A 21,771-nucleotide genomic window follows, 5' to 3' on the forward strand; every position below is an offset into this window, starting at 1 on the left:
AAAAACCTCCCGTTTCCCTCTTTCTTGCACCATCAATATATTTTCTGGATAACATACTGCTTTGTGCTGGTCTAATTACCCTATAATTACTGAAATGAGACGGCTCTCACAGTGAGTACCATTACTGTTCCCTTGAGCAAGGCATTAACCCCCAGTTGTTCCAGCGGAGCAGCTCAGTGGCTGCCAGTAGAGCTGTGGCTGTACTGGGCAACTTCTAGATGTAAATGGGAAAATTTACGAATGTGAAGCAGGGTGCAGATTGGAGTTTTAGTTCAACAAGCATTTCTCAGAGGCTGAGATGCTCTGAGGGCAGAATTAATCTCATTGGTTGAGTTAAACATCAGTGGGCGGAGCCAAAGAACCACAGTTCTGGCTGAGTAACATTAGACTGAAGCCCAGTGAAAAAGGCAAGAGGTAAGAGAGGAGGAAGCTAATATTATGAAGCCTAGCATTCTGCTACTGATTGAAAAAATGCAACCAAACCATACTAAGTTTGCTGACCTCCCAAATTATGAATGCCATTGTATGAATGAATGAATTGATATGTTTTGTTGTTTGTTTTTTTCCCAACTTGCATTCCAAAAACTTGTGGTTCTTTGGCTCCACCCATTGACGATTTAACTGAAGGAATTAGATTATTTCTGCCTCCAGAGCAGCTCTGCCTCTGAGAAATGTTTGCATAACTAAAACTCCAATCTGCAAGCAGGGCGGTGCTGAAGAAGAGCTTGCATGCTCAGCAAACCTTTCCTTGGATAAATAAAGGTTAAAAAGTGAGGATGAGGATCTGTAATTGGAAGAGTTACCATAAGCTACATAAAAAAAGGTTCTCCCCTCCCATCGCCTGTGACCTAATTTTCACTGCAGCTTAAAAACCTATTTTTACTGCAACAGTTGTAGATCAATTTATATCATCGACCTATTTACCCACAAGAAGCAGCATAGCAAACTACCTGATCTCCTCAACAAAGGCACAGCGAGTTTCAGTGCTGAAACTCAAGGCACAGCGTTATTCTCCAATCCCCTGACCTCAATATTATTCGCCAACCGGTTCTTATCGCGCCGGTGGAATCGCACCCTGTGTATCTGTCATCCGAGCCCTTGTTAGTGCCCACATGCTTTCAAACGATGTCCACAGATTGAATCCCGGACATCTGCGGCTCGCCTCTGATCGAGTTACTTTGTTTATTCCCTGTTATGAGTTTTCCTGTCAGCCTCCACAGCCGCTGTCAGCCTCCCCTGGCAGCAGGTGTAATGATGTTAGTGTCAAAACTGTGAACTGCTGTGTGTGCATAGGTGGAAGTCACCTGTGCACTGTGTGTGTGTGTGTGTGTGTGTGATGTGGGATACGTGAGCTGTGTGTATAACACCTTTCTGCTGCTGTGTGGTAAAGCTTGAGTAAGTGATGTGTTACATTAGTGCCATCAGGCAAAAGGAGTGTAATGAGTTATTGTGTTAATTTAAATATGAAATTACCGTTACCAGCAAAATAAAAAAAATAATTGGTAACAGTAAGTTGTAATAGATCACATTTCCAAAGCAACCTCGGTGAGCATAATACATTTAATATGTTTTTTGACACTGAAAATGTTGTGTATCGTGAATTAAAACTACTGCTACAGTGCAATATCTATATTCTGTATTTGATTCTGATCTTATCTTTTTCTTCTACTGTTGCTGTTTGTTTTTTTGTTTTGTTTTTTATATATATATTAATGTTTTTAATGGTACACAAGCAACCACTAAGCTAAATTCCTTGCATGTGCAAATAATCTTGGCCAGTAAGATGATTCTGATTCTGATTATTCTTGCTGCCCAGTATAATCAAATACAGGGAGACCCACGAACAGCTGCAGTAATATGAAGCCTGAGGGCCGCCTGCAAGCTGCAACAGGCTAATAACGTTCAATAATCCCAAACTGTTTTGACGAGGAAGGTATCCCGTCAGTTCAGCCGGCTTTTCCCTGCGATATCACTGCTGCATCGCTTATCCTCAGGATTTTGTTTATGTTTATGTGCGTTAACGGGGAGGTTAAGCGTGTGACAGCCAGCTTGGTAGGAGACGCATAAAGAGACCATATACCCAACTGCGGGCATCGCAAACATAAGCAAGGGTTACCATGGCAACAATGGGAAAGGGTGGAGAGGGAGGAGGAGGGGGGGTGGGGGGGGTGGGGGGTGTTGTTGAGATAGCCCAGCAGCATGTTATGGAGCCGAGCGCACATGAAATCATCAATTACACTTTGTTGTAGGATATACTCTGCAAGTGTGTGTGTGTGTGTGTGTGTGTGTGTGTGTTAGAGAGAGAGCGAGAAAGAGAAAGTGCCTATGCATTTGTATATGTACACTGTATGTGTGTGTGTGTCAGGCAAGTGATTGTAGTGGTCCATTTGTGTGTGCATATGTGCATATATGGGTGTGTGCATGTATGGATGTGTGTGTGTGTGTGTGTGTGTGTGTAGCAGAGATTAATATCTGCTATGACTTTGTGGAAGGACGAGAGGCAGTGTGAGAGCGCTGCATGTGGGGGAATAACACCAGATATTTCACCACCGCTCTTCTCATACACAGGACTCATGCAGTACAACCAGAGAGTGCTGAGGGGAATGAAAGAAAAGCTCGTAACTCCATCTTTTTTTTTTATCTTGTTTTAATCGATAAAAATTTCACTGCATGCTCTCCTCTATTCTGTTAGGTCCTTGGGCTTATGAAACTCCATCAGAGGCACATTGTATACGAATCATGTGATGTCGTCAACATGGAAATAAAGCCACTTTTCTTAATTACACAATAGGTAACTCTTTGGAGAGATGGGTTTTTAGTCCGACAGTAGCAATATATAAACCTTGTTAAGCAGCCTGTAAAGCCTTGAGGGTTATGTTTGATATGACAGGCTGGCTTGTTGAGAATATTCCTTTCTCTTACACAGTGAACTTTTTTTTCTTCGTCGTGGCTTTGGGGGAAATGTGTTGTTATTGAATTTTTCATTCATTTTAGCTAGGTATCATCCTCCACTACTTTACAGCCCAACTAGAATGTTATTCAACGCATATATGTGGTGAAATCAGTCATTAAAAGTCAATCTGCCTTCCACATTGGGCCTTATCCAGTTTGAAACTCCATCAAATATCCTGCTTCCATCCTTCTCTGAAATCTGAAACCATAATCCATCACTGGGATTTTATGAATGTTCATTTTCCACAGGCAAATGCCTTCATTGTTACTTTCAGGCTATATTGCTGGTAATTTGCATTGAGATCCCAGTCAAGCGTTTGAATGAAAGATATAAATAGTTACACATAAAAAATGATTTTACTGCAACTGTTATGGTTAAAGCTAAAATAAAACTAAAAATAGCACAGCAGCTTATCTGACTCTCCTCAACAAAGCTACAGCACTCTCAAATTGATCATTGCGACTTTGGTATAAACATTTTCCAAGCCTTAATCTAAAATCCATTTCACAACTGCTCCAGTATGAGAGAAAAACAAAAAACAGTATTATGCTTTAAGCTGATCATAAGTCAAAATCAGAATCACTTTAATTGTCAAATGCAATAAACGTACAAGACTTTTCCTTGATGACACTGTTGCTAGGCTATACTGACAGCAAATAGTGACATGACATGAACATGTATGGCATCCCTCATCATCCCTACATAGATTTTAGAGAAACTGCACAAGGACACAAGAATTAAACATTCTTCCATGCATCTGGTGGTTAAAGCTCAACAAATCATTTACATTTTTTGTCATTTAGCTGACGCTCTTATCCGGAGAGACATGCAGAGAGCGACCGTGCAGAACAGTGACAGCCAGTGAGTGCAACTGTATGCGTTTCTCGTGACGGTAAACCCGAAGGCAAACAGGGTCTGTGAGCTGAATGCAAACAGAGGGCTACAGTGTTCGACTGTAACGATGCCACAGCAGCAGGATGGTGCTAAACCACACTGCTGAAAATCCCTGACCAGACATTCACTGCTGTGTAGTCGCCTCTTCACGGTGTGATGTATACAGCTCACATGTTGCTGCATATTCAATTCGATTATTAACGAACTGAAGAAGAGTATTCGAAGTACGCAATAATGAAAATCTCCCTAATACTTAATGTCCTTATAAGGGTAAAAAAAACAACAGATATTGTAAGTCCAAAATATTACTTCTGTTCTCTTTATACTTGCATTGTGTTGTTACACCCTTGTGGGTACATTATGTATTAAAAAGATTTTCATTGGACTATTGCGTACTTGCAATACTTTTCCACAGGTTAATACAGGGGATAATACACTGGAATAAACCCATTGTGAAGTGTTACCCTGGTTTTCAATCTATTGTGGGATCCAATAGGCTATTACAGTGGCATTTGCAGTAAAACCTCCTTCTTATGAGCAATGGATTTTTCTACTTCTTTAGTGTGATCCCTCATTCCCATCTTATAATGGATAAGATTTATTGGATTGGATAGCTGTGTGCCTTGGCTATGCTTAGTATAGTTTAGCTTAACTTAGCATATCTTAGCTTATCTTGGCTTAGTTTAGTTTTGTGATAAAAACAGAATATAAGCGACAGCGCAAAGATGACAAAGGCACAGCTGAATTGGAGAATTGGAAAATGATAAGGGAAATAAAATGGATATAACCCTGATGGAAAATGAATTCACTGAGGAAGTGAATGGGATTGTGTGTATGTGTGGTAGTGAGTGTGTATGTGTGGTTGTGAGTGTGTTGGCGTATCAAGGTCTCTCCCTTGGAAAAGAGATCCTTGACTTTTTCGAAGGAGTCTTGAGCAGGGCTAACCTGGTTAAATAAAGGTTACATAATACCAAAAAATACCAGCGGTGTCTGTATCTTCCTGTGCTGCTTGCTTCTGGGTCAGGACACAGCCGGTACAGTACTGATCTGTTTAAATAAAGGTTGCAGTGGACAGTCAGAGGACGACCACGTCCCCTGAGCGAGAAACACTCACTCCTCCCTCAACAACCGCTGTCAAGTTTCCCCCGAGCCGAAGCACTTAACCCCAATCATGTGGAGCTGCTCAGGTTAAACAAAGGTTACGTAACTGTGGAAGATTGTAGTCATACTCGGCACTGACCATTTATAACTATGAATGTGAAGCAAGGTGCTCAGTCGACCATCACCGGATAAATAAAGGTTTAAAAAAAAAAAAAGAAGAGACAATCTCATGCCGAAAATGTGAAAATAAGCCTTGTAAGCTTTTTTCTAGGTCAAGGTGAAGGAAACTAGTTTGTCCCAATAAGGCCCCACTGAGCGTCCTAGTTCTTTGTTCCATGGCTCTCTGCTGAACAGTTGTGGAGATATTTTTGTGGACAGACACAGTAGACACAGTGGACACACACAAAGAGCACATCTCTGCATGCACAGGATGTTACAAAACTTGGAAAAATGCTGAGTAATATGTGTAATATGTGTTAAATCCGTGGTTAAACCCTCAGATTCCAAGTCATGTTCTCGGATATTTCTGATTCATATCAATACATCAAGTCTTGTCGCAAATCTCGTGCACAAAAACAGTTAAAAGTGGCAAATTATCTTTGGTATAAAGCAGTGAATTCTGATGTCTGGTATTTTCTCTCCTCTCTGTTGTGCTTACAAAAAGTCTAACCACGCCAAAACGGTCCCAGGCCTTTCCAGTGAGCATTTCACTGCTGTACCCAGGGAGCAATTTGACGGGGGGGATGAAGGGGGAAGGCATTTCCCTTGTTAACACAAAACAAATGAATCCCCTTGGTTTGGTATAGGTTTTTGGTGGAAAGTGAGAGAAAACAACAATTTACCTGCCCGCCTCCCCCCCTGTGTTTAATTAGAACAAATCGTCCATTGTCAGACACATTAATAGTAAAAGACTGGTCAGGTTGTAACAGAAGTGCAATTCTGCTGCACCTTCAGTGGAATTAGCTGCATAAATATACTTGATAACTTCGACGACACTCGCCCAACGTTTCCTCTAACATCCAAGCCAGGTTCACACATAAGAGCTCACATGGGATAGTGATCACCCACACTGGTAATATATGTGATACTTTATAGATCGCCATAGGGAAATTCTCTTTTTGCTTGCCTGCCTTCCACAGTGTCTTGCTCAAAGACACTCCAGCAGGACGATCACTTACCACCATGAGGTTTTGAACCAGGACCTCCAGCTGAATGGCGGTCTCCTTCCTCACTACACCACCCTGTTGCCTCTGGCTCTTAACCACGCACTCACACTGCAAGCAACATGATCGACAAGTAACCGGAAGTCCTGAACAAGCAGGGAATCTCAGCCGATGTGTCAACAAGCTTGTCGGCCGAGAGGAAGCCGTCCACGGCTGAAATTTTTACGGTCATCAGCTGTCAACAGCCAATCAGATTTCTCTGCTTTCTTGTTTCCCTTCCGATGTGATTTTGTTTCAAGTGCAAAATGGATGATAAGTTATTTACAGCCATTCAAAGCTTCCGAGTTCTCTACAACTATTACTTGGAAGACTACAGAAAACAATGCTTGGAGAAGGGAAGCATCCATTATTGTGGTCGATGGTAAGCTCTGAATTTTGCTTTTTTCTGTTCTGTTTTTGATTAGTGCTACCAAATTAGCGCTTGATAATTAGCTGTTAACTCATCAAAACAATCTTATGAAAAGCAATATCAAAGCAGCAAAAAATATGTGATTTGAATGTTCAAAATGTTGTAGCTGCAGAGCGACCCATCTGCTCACAGTGTGAAGGCAGGGTCAGATAAAGATATCCTCCATGGAATTGCCACAGTCCAACATTCTCACAATCAGCTAATACTGAAACACAAGTTACTTGGCACTAGGGCTGCAAAATTCCGGGAATTTTCAAAGTTGGAAACTTTCCATGGGAATTAACGGGAATTTATGGGAATTAACAGGAATTTATGGGAATAAACGGGAATAAACCAGGAATTTACTAAATTGAAGGTATGCTGTTAATAGGGAACTTAAATATAGTTGGGGAAAATATATTTTAGCATAATCCTGACTAAAACAACCAGATATCATGCAAGTACAGTTGAATATCTATGCTATTCCTCAATCACATGCACACATAGCACACTGCTTACTGCAGGGCTATTGAGACCACGCCCCCTACATGCACTGTGCATTCCTGTGCATTTTTGTTAATTTTTGTTCTTCAATGAAAGAATTGATTGTTCAATAAAATATTTAACACTTGATAAAGTTCTACTTACAAATAAATCTGTTTTAATTGTATTATTTTGGATGGATGTCTGCTTATAACAAAACAAATATTTATGCTTGGATATGATACCTTTCCATTAAATTACCCTCAATTCCCAGTTAATTCCCATAAATTCCCATAAATTCCCATAATTCCCATGGAAAGTTTCCAATTTGGAATATTTCCAAAATTCCCCAGCTTAACTTCCCATGGAAATTTACCGGAAACTTTCCACCCCTTTGCAACCCTACTTGGCACTAGTCAACGTTCTCATACTGTAGATCCCTATGGAGCTAACGATGCTACCACTAAAGTTTGCTGTTGCCAAACTCTTAGTTTGTAAAGATCTGAATCTGTTGGCTAACAGCAGGACCATCTGCCAGGCAGAGCCAAAAGTAGCAAAGAAAATGGAAAGTTAACTTACTTTATTTTTATCCATATGCATTTATATTTATTTTCATATTTTATTAATTTTGATCATGTTCCCGGAATTCTTGATTTTTGCATTAATTTTTGCTTACCTCCTCTGTAAAGAGGATCTGAAGTCAGGTAGTGTAGGAAGTGAGGGTTGGATGTGCTGCATGAGTCCTGAATATGAGAACAGAGGTGGCACAATCTAATCTTCTCCCACATGAAGCGTTCTCATTCAGACTCTCTCGTTCTTCCACAGCCATAGTAGATATTCATCTCACACACACACACACACAATCACACTTAGCATAGGCCTACCTATTGCTTAAGAAGGCCAAATGGCAGAGTGAAATGCAATAGGACCCAGTGTCAGTCAGTCTCACATTACTTGGTCTCCCATCAAGAAGAGATCCAGCACCCATAAGATTTGCAGCCTCAGCAGCAGCAGCCTGTCTTCGCTGTTTGAAAAGAACCTTTGAAATAACACAGCATGGTTTGTTTGTAACATATAAAGATATCCTGGGAAACTGTGTACAAAGTATATCTGGCAATGTACTGTATAAACACATTTATGTTTCTGTAGTTTGTATGTCAAAGCCTGGCATGTGGCAGTGGAAGACTGAGTGCCAAACAACCTTAACTGTAACAATCGGAAAAAAAAGGACTTTTCCAAAACATTGTACTTCTGATTTTTTCAATGTTTTTTAGGATTTTCATGTGCTTTTTTTGTTTTTACAAGAATCTTAAGTTTAGACAAACTTTATATGCCAAGCAGGCTTTCACCGCCTGTGTGCTCCATGAAACCCTTTCAAAACACGGTACTTTAAATAATTTCAAATGACAGAGAGAGAGCATCCTTGTAGTATGCAATGGGATACTTTACTGAAGTACACAGTAATAATACAGTTTTCATGCATGGTGCATGGTATAAGGGGTCTCAATTACAGCAGGTCGTCTTCAGGCTGTGCAAAGAAAGGGAAACAGCGAGTGTCCAACAACTAAGATATATATTTATAAATCCAATAGCAATGCTACTTGTTTGCCTTTCTTTGCCTCTTTTTATACTGATACATCCATAATATACTTTCCTATACTGGAAATGAGGCAGCAATTATTTCCTGTTGCAATTTCACACTCACAAATATAGAAATCTAAAATCAAATCATCAAAAATAACAATTCTGATCGGCGTGAAATGGTTACATTTTCCGAACCGCTGAGAAATTGCTGTACGGTTTCAATGATCAAAGTAAGCTCTCTTTAAAGATGATAGGTTTAGCGGCAGCCGATTAAAAGGAAACACACAAAACGCTGAAAAAAAAATCAATTTCACTTTGCTGTAAAATATGCAGGATTGTAAGGAGAAGGCACCAGTGGAGGCGAGGGAAGCTGCGGCTCGGAACAAAGCCTAGCTATTACATTGTTCTTGTGGCGCTCTCCTATAATAGCAGGTTTAATACAGGTGGAAATTACGGTGATTATCTCCCCCTCCAGAGTGGGAGACGCTGCCATTTTCATGTCAAAGTCATTGTGGCACCGGGTCGATGGGAGACACCGTGTCAATTACAGAAAGCTTAGGCCAAGATATTATGCTCTCCCATCACCCATCTCCGATCCCGACTCCACCCCGCCCCTCCCCTCATTCTCTCTCTCTCTCTCTCTCCCTCCCTCTCTCTTTTGTTTCCATATTTCCCCCTCACCCTCCCGCTCCATAAACCGATCTGCCTATCTCTGCTCCTGCCCTCTCTTATTCTGTTTCCCCTCCTGTGGATGTACAGTGATGAGTTACTGAAGCGAGAGCGTGGCGGTGACAGTGGCAGGTATAGGGGAGGTGCAGCACAACAATAGCTAATCATAGCATGGAGCGAGATGGGAGATGTGCACAAGGTATGTAGGCGCACTGAGGGGGGAGAAGTGGGAAAATGTACTGTAGCATCAGCCTGGGCAGCTTGTTATCAAAATGTAATCCCCTATATATTACTGATGGCCCGCCTGAAGCTGTAATTGGCAGCATAATCCACTGGAATACTTAAACTTGGTACCATCACCCTACTTTTACTTTCAATCTAATTCACAGATTAGAATTTCAATCAGATTATCATTATCTACAGCCATTTCCGAGATGCAAAATCACGGCGGTGTCTATCATCTCACGATCTAAGTGCCTCTTCTATTTTTTTTTTTACATTGACTGTCAAAGATTACAGGGACCATTTTTATTTTTTTTGGAATTGGATTACTGTAATCCCTTTGCATGTAATCTGTCACTTTCCAAACCTGCGTGACACTATGTGACGTGCAATATGAGATTATAATATTAATCTCAGTGTTGAATTTGGAGATAAGGGACAGGACTTTTTCTTTGTTGGTGGAGAATACAATGGTGATACACAGCCTCATTATATGTAGCACTTGAGAGATAATATATTCATACTCTGCAGTCAGTGTTTGGACACACGCATTTTTCTTTATTTTTACTATTTTCCACATTTTAGAATAGTAGTAAAGACATCAAAACTATGAAATAACATAAATGGAATTATGCAGAGACCAAAAAAGTGTTAAACAAATCAAAACTGTCTTATATTTTAGATTATTTAAAATAGCCACCCTTTGCCTTGATAGAAAGACAAAGGCTTTGGAAAGAAATTCATATATAGGCATCAACTTCACTATTTATGTATATTTGTCTAAGAAACTAATTTCAAGCATTTAAGCATAAGCCTTTAGATCAAAATGGCTTTAAGATAATGAAAAACATAGTACATTCAATCAGGTGTGTCCAAACTTTTGACTGGTGGTGTATATATATATAAAATCCTTTAAAAACAGACAAATAGATAGATAGATCTATTAAGTGTTTTGCAGTGAAACGGCTTTGAGAAGCCATATAAAAAACACTATTTGTTTGTCATTTTGCATCGCTGAAAAAAAGACAAATGCACTCTATGAACACTAGCCTGGTTGATCTGAACTGAATCGTCATGGAAGTGCGGTCTTCATCCTGGTTTTCCAGCTCTAGGCCCGGCAGAGCAGGTTGTTGTTTCGGAGGCTGCTGAGGCTCTTGTCCCGGAGCTCGGCCGGACTCACGCACCTCAGGGCCTCCAGAGGCGACAGGCTGGCCTTGGTCTGTCCCATCCACCGCACCAGGGAGCTGATGTTACAGTCACACTGCCAGGGGTTGTCATGGAGATACAGCTTCTTCAGGTCTGAGAAGAGTCAGGAAAGAAAGATCATCATTAGCTCCTTGCACCCTGAGTTTCCCCTTAACTTTCCTCTTAAGTAGCTTCAAAGTTCGAAAACTGTACAACAATGTCACATAAATATTCTGTAGCTGCTTGTTCCAACGCTTCTTTGAAGCTATAGCTGCTGATACTGAGTGAAATATTCAAACCCAAGATTTTTTTTATGACTGCACCATTACAACAAATGGAAAATCTAGATGTTTGTGCACCATTTTATATACATTTCCCTGTGATTTAGCATGACATATTTGTTATCTTTGGAAACCTTAGGATCTTAACTAGAATTTAAAATAAAGTTCTGTGGGTTTGAACAAAGCTTGTCCATGAAACGTGTGTTTGAAATGATGAGGCATGAGGGATCTAAGTGGTTTTAATTAAATATGTATCATACTGGCATCATTTAAATGATATGATCATTTCTGCCTCTTAAATGAAAGTAGTAATTTTTGTCTTTTATCCATCTGATGTTTGCACACAAAACATTTCTTTTCAAGTCTTTGACTAATGTTACAAACACATAAAATTGACAAGGATAACATAAAAACGGTCTTGGACTTGTTTCCATCCTGGTCCTTGCTGTTCCTTTGGAAATGGGGCAGTGAGAAGGCAGCCTGGTGGTCTTACCAGGCATATGGGAGAACATGTTTCCATCCACCGTCTTAAGGCGGTTTCCGCTGAGGGCCAGCTGAGAGAGCTTTGGCGTGTTCCTGAACAAATCCGGGGGCAGACGCTCAATCTCGTTGTTCCTCAGGTAGAGCTCCTGGTTCAACATTCAACACATTTTTAGGCATTTAGCTGACGCTCTCATCAATTTCACAAAACGTCACAGCTATGGACGACTATGGATGTTGTTAAAAGTTTCATTCTGGTGCTATATTTACACAGGTTTTCAATGTTGGTGCAGGCCGTCAAGTGAACATTTATTCAAAGTCAAATGTTTGCTGGGAAGGACAGCTGGCTGTTGATGGACACTCTCGCTGTTGAGGGGATTGAAACTGTGATCTTCTGGTTATGGGACTATAGGCCATCCAAATACCAATGAATTTCAAAAGTTAAATTAATTTGCCAGTTGAGCTCAAAATAAAAGTGTCTGGTTTTACGCAGCAACAGAAAAAAAGATTTTTAACCCTGTGTGGACCAGATGAGACAGTTTTTCCACATCAAACCAGCAATAAAACAGCTATAAAAATAAAACAACTACCTCTGACTCTGAAGTTAGCATCACATTTTCTGTGTCTGTGTAAACCCAGTCTTAGACAGGACAACGTACTGTATTACCTGCAGGTTGCCCAGTCCGTCCAGTGCCGAGGGGCTCAGTGTGGACAGAAGGTTGTTGTCCAGCACCAGCATCTCCAGAGAGACCAGCGGTCTGAGCGCTCCGGCAGGAATAGTCTTCAGACTGGGTGGGATGGAGAGTCAGAATAGAAAGAGCAGGTCGCTGTAACGGTTTGTCCACTCAGTGTAGACACCACAGTTAAAGAATAACAATGTTAAATGATGTGCAGCCAAGTCTTGCTGTTTTGTAATTTTTTGGCTGCTACATGTTCTCATTTTCTTACTTTTGAGATAACGCTTGTCACCTACTGTCACTCAACATAGTGTATGCTAAAGTGTTAGCATGGAGCACCAGACAGAACGACCTACCAGGAACACATGGATGATTTTGATGTCTATGTTCTCATCACATAACGGATAAGATGACCACCTCCCGAAAACATGTGTATTCCTTTAATAACTGATAGAAGTGGAGTGGAGCTGCACTCTGTAATCTATTTGATCTCGTGTAAACACAGCTATTGCCAAATGGATTAGATGAAAAGCATTTACAGTGCAAGTTGTTTTTTTCTTTCTTAACTTTGTGGTTCCTGGTAGGAAAATTTAAAAAAAACATTAAAGACCCAGTAACACATTCTGACTTTGTGTTTCCTGTGGCTAAATGCCTGGAGCGCTGCACTGATATCGCATGGGTAATATCGCAAGAGTTTTATCCTCAATGGGGATATCCTACTAGAAAATCAATCCACTTTTGGCATTGCAAGGCATATTTCATACAAGCCTCCACCGACGTGCGTCTGCTGCATCACCTGTTGTTGTCCAAGTTGAGGAACATCAGCTCCTTCAGACCGGTGAAGGCCTTGGCAGAAATCCTCTGGATGCGATTCAAGGCGAGATCCAGCACTTTGAGGGCGATCAGAGGCTTGAAGGCGTTCGACGGGAGCGCCGTCAGCGCGTTGAGAGGAAGATCCAGATCCGACAGGTTTCTCATGCCGGCGAACATCTCGGGTTTGAGGATGCCAATCTGGTTCTGTCCCAGCATGAGGAAGCGCAGGTTGAGGAGGTCCTACAGACAAACAAAGCCTTTACTCAAGTAGAAATACCCTAATAGAATACTTGGGTTGGAATGAAAGTGTTGCATTGAAATTACAACTTAAATGAAAATATTGAGGTTTTTGCATTTTCTTGTAAATAAATATCTGTTTTTCTATCACAGATTGATATAACACAATACTGATTCAACCTATACTCAGTTCATGAGAGCTTTTACATTTTGTCACCTACAGAAACGTAAACTTCATCAACAGAAAATCCAAGGAGAAGAGAAAGTAAATCATTTATAAAGAATTTCTTCACAAAGAAAAGTATCTGTTATCTCATCACTGTGTATTTTATTGTATCTGTAACAGGTTACAGTAACCATCTTGCGTCATTATAATCACATTACATGCAATCCATTATTACCTGGAATCCCTTTGGCGGGAGGTTGGTGATGTGGTTGCCGTAGAGATTGAGGAGCATCAGTTGTCTGGCACCAGAGAAGGCCTGGGGGTGGATGGACTTGATGGCGTTTCGCTCCAGATTGATGCTCTCAATCTTGGGGATGGGTTTCAGAGAATTGGCCTTGAGGTCTGTGATACCGTTCTCACCTTTAGGCAGCAGTAAGGAAGTCAGTTAGCGGTGAAATTATCTCTCGCAATGCTAATGTTTACAGATTGCACGTTATTGAAGATTACATCCATTCTGAAGATGCTTTGATTAACCAAATGAGACAGTTATTCCAATATTGTGTCTTACGAACACTCACTTACGAACCTAGTTTGATGATCCAAGCGTCGGAAGGCAGTTTGGAGGGAAAGGCCCGGAGCCCCTTCTTATGACAGTTGACCTCTGACCTTTCTGGGCTGGACTTCCTTGAGCACTTACAGGCATCAGGACAGCCCTCCACCACAGCCTGCACCAGCCACAGTATGGCCAGCATCAACCACACTACACACTGCATCTCCCCCTGCAGAATGGAGGGTGGAGAGAGAGAGAGAGAGAGAAAGAGAGAGAGAGAGAGAGAGAGAGAGAGAGAGAGAAAGGAATGGGAGGGAGGGATTGAAGTTGTCTGGGAATCTCTGAATAGACTTACCATTGAGAAAGCAGTTGTGTTTATTCTAGTGGGAAGGCTTGAGTTTGAGTTTTCTCTCATTCTATAATATTTCGGCCCAGAATTTCCTTGCACAGATACACACCCTATACGGATGCATGTGGGGTACAAATACCTTGCTAACAATGTCTCTTTTATGTCTGTTACCACTAAAACATTATGAATTCACACTATTTTATAGTCTGTTGACAGCTGAGGAAGCTAAATATGTAAAAGTCAACTTTGCTAACATGACAGGCAAAGAAAGTACAAAATATGTGACAAAATTGATATCATAGGGCTATAGATTATGTCTCAAAATAAAACTTGGCACAGTAAAAGTACACACAGGTACACCTGAAAATTCAGATTTTTAAAAGTATTGAAAAGAAAAGTAGTGTTATTAAAGTTACTAAAAGTACTATGACTAGAGTACCTGAGACTACTCACATTCCATTAATTCCATCATTCAGTTAATTTGCTGTTAATCCCATTCACTGAGCTAAATTTGAGTATTTAAAGTCCACGGTCTACAGACACAATCCTTTGAAACATCAAAAGGAAAGCAGAAAAACAATCTGAGTGCCCACACTCTCCAGCGACACTTTGAAACAACAATCAGCATTTTTTCATCTTCGTCGACTTAAAGCTGAGTAAAAACAGCACTGCTTGATTATTGTTTCAAATAATTGAACTGGTTGAGGTGCGTTTGATTTCTCCCACTAGACATGAAAGCTGATCCACACTGGAAAAATCACAAGGCAAGATAAATGAAGTGCTCTTTGTGTATATTTTAAAGTAGTCAAAGTGCCTAATCGGATCCTGTTTTCCTCCTGTTTGGGTGCCACTTACCTGAACAGGTTGTCGTCACACTTTCAAAACCCCACTTGATTGTCCAGATGCCTGTCCACTTTGTTTTTACCTCTCAAACAGAGCGAGAGATTTTGCCTTTAAGCCATCCGTTACGCTGTGCGGTAAGTACCCGCTGCTAGTCAGAGAGAATTAGCCCGGCTGTCTGTGCTAGAAGCAACTACAGGCTCTGCTTCCACTGTAGTTAAAAAATGGATTTTGCAGATTCACAAATACTCTTGTAAATGTAGGTACACGTTTATACTCTCAATAGCTTTTAACTTCAGAGGATTCACATCAAAATACCCAGTTCTCTCACTTTGCTCTGACACAGGTAGATGCAACTGCAATATATGAAGTACTTTCTCAAGCCTGTAGCCTTAAAATCAGTTTTAAGAAACACTTTCCGATGCGGCGGTGTGGAAATACAGCCGCAGCAGACTCTGCAGCGTGTGAAGCTGCCAGAGCGGCACCTTCTGCAATGTCACAGAGCCCAGAGAAAAGTTGCATCCACAGATTATGGCACTGATCCACGTTGCACTGCCAGGTCAACGGCCGTGCATATGAGTGTGTGTACAGTAGCGTGTGTGTGTGTGTGTTCTTTTACTTCTATCTTTGTGAGAACCAGTTTGAGTTTTAGACCTTCAGAGTGAGGACATTTTTGCAAAGTGAGGTAATTTTCCTTCACTTCTTCAATAGGCTAGTTTAGGGTTAGGACTCGGGTTTAGGGTTAGGATTAGAATTAGGATTAGGATTAGGTTTATTTTAGGGCAGAGGTGTGACCAAGTCAACATTGCTCGAGTCCCAAGTCAGTCTCAAGTCTTGAGGCACAAGTCTCAAGTCTAAAATGTAGATTACAAAGTCAAATCAAAGTCAAGTCCATGTCATTAATGTCAAGTCTCAAGTCTAAAGTCAAGTCAGAACAAATCACGAGTCCAGTATCAATTTAATATCTTAAAGAAAACAAAATATATATACAAAATTCAATCATTCCATACAAAATGATTCTGTATATATTCAATCATTCTGAACTTTCAATCCAAGTAATTCACACAAACACAAGATCTTTTATCAAGACTTTAGAAAACTTTTCAAGTCATCAAAGTTCAAAGTCAAGTCCCAAGTCATGTGACTCGGGTTGAGTAGGTGTTAAAGTTAAGGTTAGGCATGTAGTGTTAATGGAAGTTCCTCAGAATAGAAGTACAGCAATGTGTATGCAAGCGTGTTATGTGTGCTGTACCTTCACATCAGCATCCAGACACACTCTTGCATATGCTTAAGCGGAGATGCGAGTGTGTGTGAGACAGAGAGAGAGAAAAAGAGAGAGAGAAAGAGAGAAAGATAGATAGAATGTGTGTAAAGACAGATGACACTATTTGACTCACTTGGCTTGCCTGTGAAGATTGATGTGTCATCCACACTCTGATTGATAACACAGGAATGTTGGAAATCCACAAGAGGAGATGATTTTGTGTGTGTGCGCGTGTGCGTGTGTGTGTGTGTATGTGTGTGTGTGTGTGTGTGTGCATGTACTTGTGGGTGAGCAAATATATGTGTCTGTACATGTGTGTGGACATTAACTTGACAAGAAAATGTCTCCCTGCTACTGTCCAGACACATATTGCCATGGAGATTTCTCTCTCCTCATTCATTCATTCAAGCATTCATTCATTCATTCATTCATTCATCCATTCATTCATTCATTCATCCACCCTTATGAGGCAGCAGCAAACTAATTAAGTTCCATTCATCAATGTGTAAATGAGTAACAAGATCACTATAATGAAGAATGAATAATGAAGTACTGTATGACTAATGAAAAAGGTAATGAAAAGGTAATGATATTAATAATTGTAGCCGCAAGGGTCCTTTGTGGGTTTCAACATAGTTAAAGATGAAATGCTGCCAGTTGTCACACACTGCATGGGAATATTCAAAGATTCAGTTTTGGATATTCACAGCATGTTTCACAATGGCAAGGTCATCCATCTAGTGGCACTGTGACAGTTATGACGGGTATTAATCCATCTTTGAATTAGCATTACTGTGAACAGATAAACGTTGCTGCTATTCTGACTCCTCATAGATTGATTTTGCATGAAAATTGATGTCAGTGTTATGAATAAAGGATCCAGACCTGTAGACCCAGTTTCAGGGAATGTGCAAACTCCACTTGTGTTACAAACTTTATTGTAATTGGACACACAGCCACATACATCAGTCAGAACGTTAACTAGCACTTGGCTCTAGAGCATATGCAACAAGTTCATGGCATTTAGACAAACAGAGTGAGAAATGTAAATGTTTAACATTGGTCTATTTGAAAATGACTTTACAAATTAGATACTGGAATATCATTCTGAATAAGTTTTATGATGACTAGGAAGAAGTTTTACGATGGGCCAAAAACTTTCTCAAGTTCACTGGGTAATAGTAAGGTGTAACACAAAACAGTATAACCCTAGCCTGGGGATAGTTGGATATATGAATATAAAGTTTTGTGATTTGACCCACTGTGTCTGAAGATCTGACCTTATGAATCTGATATTTGCTTATGCCACCGCATTCATGCCTATTTGCATGCTTCAGAAACAGTTGCCAGAGTGGCTGTCAAGTTTCAAGTTATGGCAGATTGGAGTTTTAGTTTTCTTAGAGGGCAGAGCTGCTCTGGAAGCAGAAATAATCTCATTGGTTGAGTTAAACCTCAGTGGGCGGAGCCAAAGAACCACAGTGTCTCTGGCTAAGTAGGCTAATATTAAACTGAAGCCCAAAAAAAAGGTAAGATAGGAGGAAGCTAATATTATGAAGTTTAGCATTCTTGCTAACTGAGAAAACACAATCCAACCATACTAAGTTTGAACTAGCTATAATAGCTATCCAGGTAAGCTAGTTAGCTATAGCTGCTGACCTTTCAACACCATGAATGGTCATGATTATGAATGATTTAACAAAGTCATTGCCATTTATATTATTTATTTACATTTTGACCAGAGCTCCTTCTTTGCCATTCAAGTTTGCCAGTTAACTAACAAAAAAACGGTGGTTATTTGGCTCCACCCAATTAGATTTAACTGGACCAATGAGATTTAACTCAACCAATGAGATTATTTCTGCCTCTGAGAAATGAAATAGAAATTCCAATCTGCAAGTTTATGTAGCCTATTGTATACAGCTTAGCTTATTTTTTTCCAATCAAAATCATCATTCAGAGGCCAATTAACCTTAACCTTTCCCTTTTACAAATTGTGATGCTTCATCCAGATTAATCCAGACAGATCGATCTTTAGCATTCATGGCGCCTCCTATGGATCAAATTGAGAATGGCTTTACACACATTATTGTTAGAACACAGCAGTCAGTTGGACTTATTTTATATGGCTGGACACACTTCATATTATATACAGCTGTATCCATCAGTTTGAGAGTGCTGTACCTTCAGTGAGGTGGGTCAGGTAGTTTGCCAGTCTTCCTCTGTGGTGCTTAGTGACACAAATTGTTCCACAACCATGGAGATGTGCCAGCCGCTGCATCTAGAAGTGGGTCAGGACAGTAATTCCTTATGAGAGGAGAGAGCAGAGGAACTGCCAAACATGTCACTCTCTGTTACACAGCAAAGAAAAGACTGAGGAGTGAGAGGGAGGGGAGGGGCAGAAACTAAGACAGAGAGAAGGAGAAACAGAAGGGAGTAGGGGGAGGAAACAGGGAGAAAACAATGATGGAGCAGAAGGGTGGAGATTTAGAGGGAAGACAGCAGGCCAAAGAGGGAGTGGGAGGAGAAAGAGAGGATCAGAGAGGAAGAGAGTGAGAGATGGAACAAGCAACACGACTCCTACAGAGAGAGAGAGAGAGGTTAGAAAGTGTAACAGAGGAAGAAGAGACGGCGCAAAAAGACCGTGAGACAGGAGATGGAGAGATGGAGAAAGGGAGACCAAAACGGAGTGGTAGAGGAGTGCACAGGCGGAGACCGGGCCGTACAGCATGGCAGTGGGATTAATCCAGACATGTGCTGGGGAAAAGAGGCGGCAGATAGACAGCTGTGCTGACTGGGCTTATTCTTTTGTCAGAGGAAGAGGAAGATGAAAGATCCTTTTCAAACCTGGCCAGCAGACACACAGTAGGCAAGCCATCTGGAAGAGTGTCATTAGCCAGCCTTCAGAGAGATAGGGCGAGAGACGGAGAGATAGGAGGAGAAGCAGAGAGGTGAGAAGGGAGAGATGGCTGCGTGAGTGTGTGTGTGTGTGTGTGTGTGTGTGTGTGTGTGTGTGTGTGCAACAGAGGCGAAAAGACAGCTAGTAGAGAGAGATACAGATACAGAAAGGAACAGAGAGGAGTGACTGAAGGCTGATTTTATAAGGCATCCAGCAATATAAACAAAAATCACCTCTATTTTCGGAAAATCGTGAACTCATCGTAAAACTTACATCACTTTGACACTATTTATTATGATGTATATAATAAACATATATCATAAAGATTTATATTAGCCTAAAAGGACAGAACTAAACAGTAAAGAGAGATGGAGGAGAAGAGAGGGAAAGGGAAGAGCAGAGAGAGAGAGAAGTAGAGAGAGAGAGAGAGAGAGAGAGAGGCTGACAGAGAGCCACAGTGGAGCAGGGAACAGCAAACAGAGCCGATGGTGACTGCCTGATAAATGCCTCAGCCTCTCCACACAGCAATCTGAGGCTGTTTACAGCCACTCTACCCAAGGCAGATGGCCATTCATTTTGCATGGCAAGTGTCCAATCGAGGCGTATGTTAACAATGGCCCGATGCCACCAGATCAAAGCTAATAGTGATCAGATGGCGTTTTTATGGAGGAGCCCTTCATTTACGGTGTCTCCTAAAAGCCGGACCGTCGATAAATGGCTGCTGTAAAAGGAATGGATGGGAGAAGTGCTTATTGATGAATAGACTCGGGTTTACATGGAGTCAATAGACTGCAAATGGCGACAGTAAGTAATCGCCCGCTGGTGCGCTGGAGCAAAGGGGAACAGCACTCAATTCAGATGTTATTCCTCAGGTTTAGGACAGTCCGGTCAGCATTTCTGAACATGATCGACTCTCTCCCAACGTCAGTAATCACAGGATTTAAGACTTGAACCTGTGATGCCATCAAGATATATAGAGCTGTTCAGGTGACTATGAGAGCACCCAAAGGAGATATTCTGGGGATAACCGCGCATTATCTTTAAATAATGTGCTTTAAATGGGTCCCAGGGTCGTGAAGTGAGATACTGAAAAGCAGACAACAGACATTAAAATGATTGAAAGTTTCTCGCCTCTCCCCTTCCAACGAGCAAGCGACATCTGGAGGAGAGGCTGAGGTGACGAATACACTGAAGAGAAAAATTACTTGAAGGGCGCAATTTGTTTGTGCAGCTCAATGGCCACTTAGTCTGTGTCCCCCCTCCCACTGCAGTATCAGGTGAAACAGGAAGACCAGTATGCTGGGACAGAGAGGAGTGATAGATTTCTATACCGATTATAAACCGATTTTACTGTATAAATGCCTATTTTAGCACTGGAGGTTGCATAAAAAACTCAAAAAATCTCAATAACCAGATCCTCTGCTTTCTACAAAAGCTTTACTTCAGCTGAGTAAACACTACTTTCGCTCAAATAGTACTGCTTTTACAATAGCTCTACCATGAAATCCACACACAACCATTGCAAAAACATATTCTTAAGCGCATTGTAAACATTCTTGGCTTATTCTTACCCTTTCTGCCATGAGAGAGTTATGGAATATCTTACTTTTCAATATGGCAGAGGAACAAAGATTGTGTCCAGTCTTCAGGGACACTGCGACAAGGTCAGGATCTGTGCTGAGAGAGACAGATGATGTCAGGAACGGTCAGCTCTTACAGGCTCCGATTTCTTCTTCTTACAGTTAAAACGGTGCTGACACCACACACACACGCACACGTTCACACACAAAATCATGTGAAAGTGCATGCACATTCACACAAAACACAAGAACACAGACATATGCACACAATCACACACACACATGCACATGTACACACACATACAGAAGAAGAGAGAGAGCTATTGATCTAATGTTATATGATGCTTTGCAGTGTCAGTAAAGAGGGGTCAGCTGTAAAGGGTAATAGCAATGAATGTATATACAGTTGTTCCTGTGGTCTAGCACAGCCAAGTGACGATTTATGAGCCTGAACAACTGTCTGATGTCAGATCTGGAGCTGAATGGATGACTGATGTGGACTCACAGAACGCCTTCATTTGAAAAACACATGCATTTAACTGACACTGTTACCCAGAGTGACTTTGACTCTGAATACTGGCAATTTTTTGGTCATAAAAATTCTGAAAATTAAAGATCGGCACAAATCGTCTATCAGCAGCTTCAATACAAAAATATTGGTAACACTTTACTTTTCACTAATTAATGTTTAATCGATTAAGCAAGAACTAACCATGAGTTAACATGTGAGTTAGTTATTAAGTCATGTTTTGTGTCAATACTTGCATATTAGTTCTTATGTCAGTATGCAGCATCTCTGTGACCTTACTTATGCTATAACTAATCCTAACCATATTAGTTGACCATGACTGAAGCACACTTAATAAGTAACAAACATGTTAACATATGATTAGTTAATGCTTAAACATTGGTATCGACCTTCAAAATTCCATTTCG

At 40.9% G+C, this 21,771-nt stretch overlaps 1 protein-coding gene across 1 annotated transcript; it reads right to left on the reverse strand.

The window, feature by feature from the left end:
• Positions 1–10,625: 10,625 nt before the first annotated feature.
• LOC139662288 (leucine-rich repeat-containing protein 15) lies at positions 10,626–14,129 on the reverse strand. The gene is made up of 6 exons (XM_071540934.1): positions 13,943–14,129; positions 13,592–13,776; positions 12,937–13,193; positions 12,131–12,251; positions 11,477–11,612; positions 10,626–10,816 (listed from the first exon to the last, which is right to left on the reverse strand). Exons 1-6 carry the CDS (start codon positions 14,127–14,129, stop codon positions 10,626–10,628), a joined length of 1,077 nt encoding a protein of 358 aa, XP_071397035.1.
• Between the last annotated feature and the right edge of the window lie 7,642 nt (positions 14,130–21,771).

Source organism: Centroberyx affinis, unplaced genomic scaffold, assembly GCF_046629955.1.
Source record: "Centroberyx affinis isolate AG114_WGS23_722 - 3 ecotype Tasmania unplaced genomic scaffold, CSIRO-AGI_Caff_v1 ptg003751l_1, whole genome shotgun sequence".
NCBI lineage: Eukaryota > Metazoa > Chordata > Actinopteri > Beryciformes > Berycidae > Centroberyx > Centroberyx affinis.

Bases quoted from the DNA above. Each gene is read 5' to 3' on its own strand.
- LOC139662288 (XM_071540934.1), bottom strand. From the start codon at position 14,129: ATGCAGTGTGTAGTGTGGTTGATGCTGGCCATACTGTGGCTGGTGCAG. The intron at 13,777-13,942 runs GTTCGTAAGTGA...TGCTGCCTAAAG, and splicing joins CGCTTGGATCATCAAACTAG to GTGAGAACGGTATCACAGAC. The intron at 13,194-13,591 runs GTAATAATGGAT...GTTTGTCTGTAG, and splicing joins TCCCGCCAAAGGGATTCCAG to GACCTCCTCAACCTGCGCTT.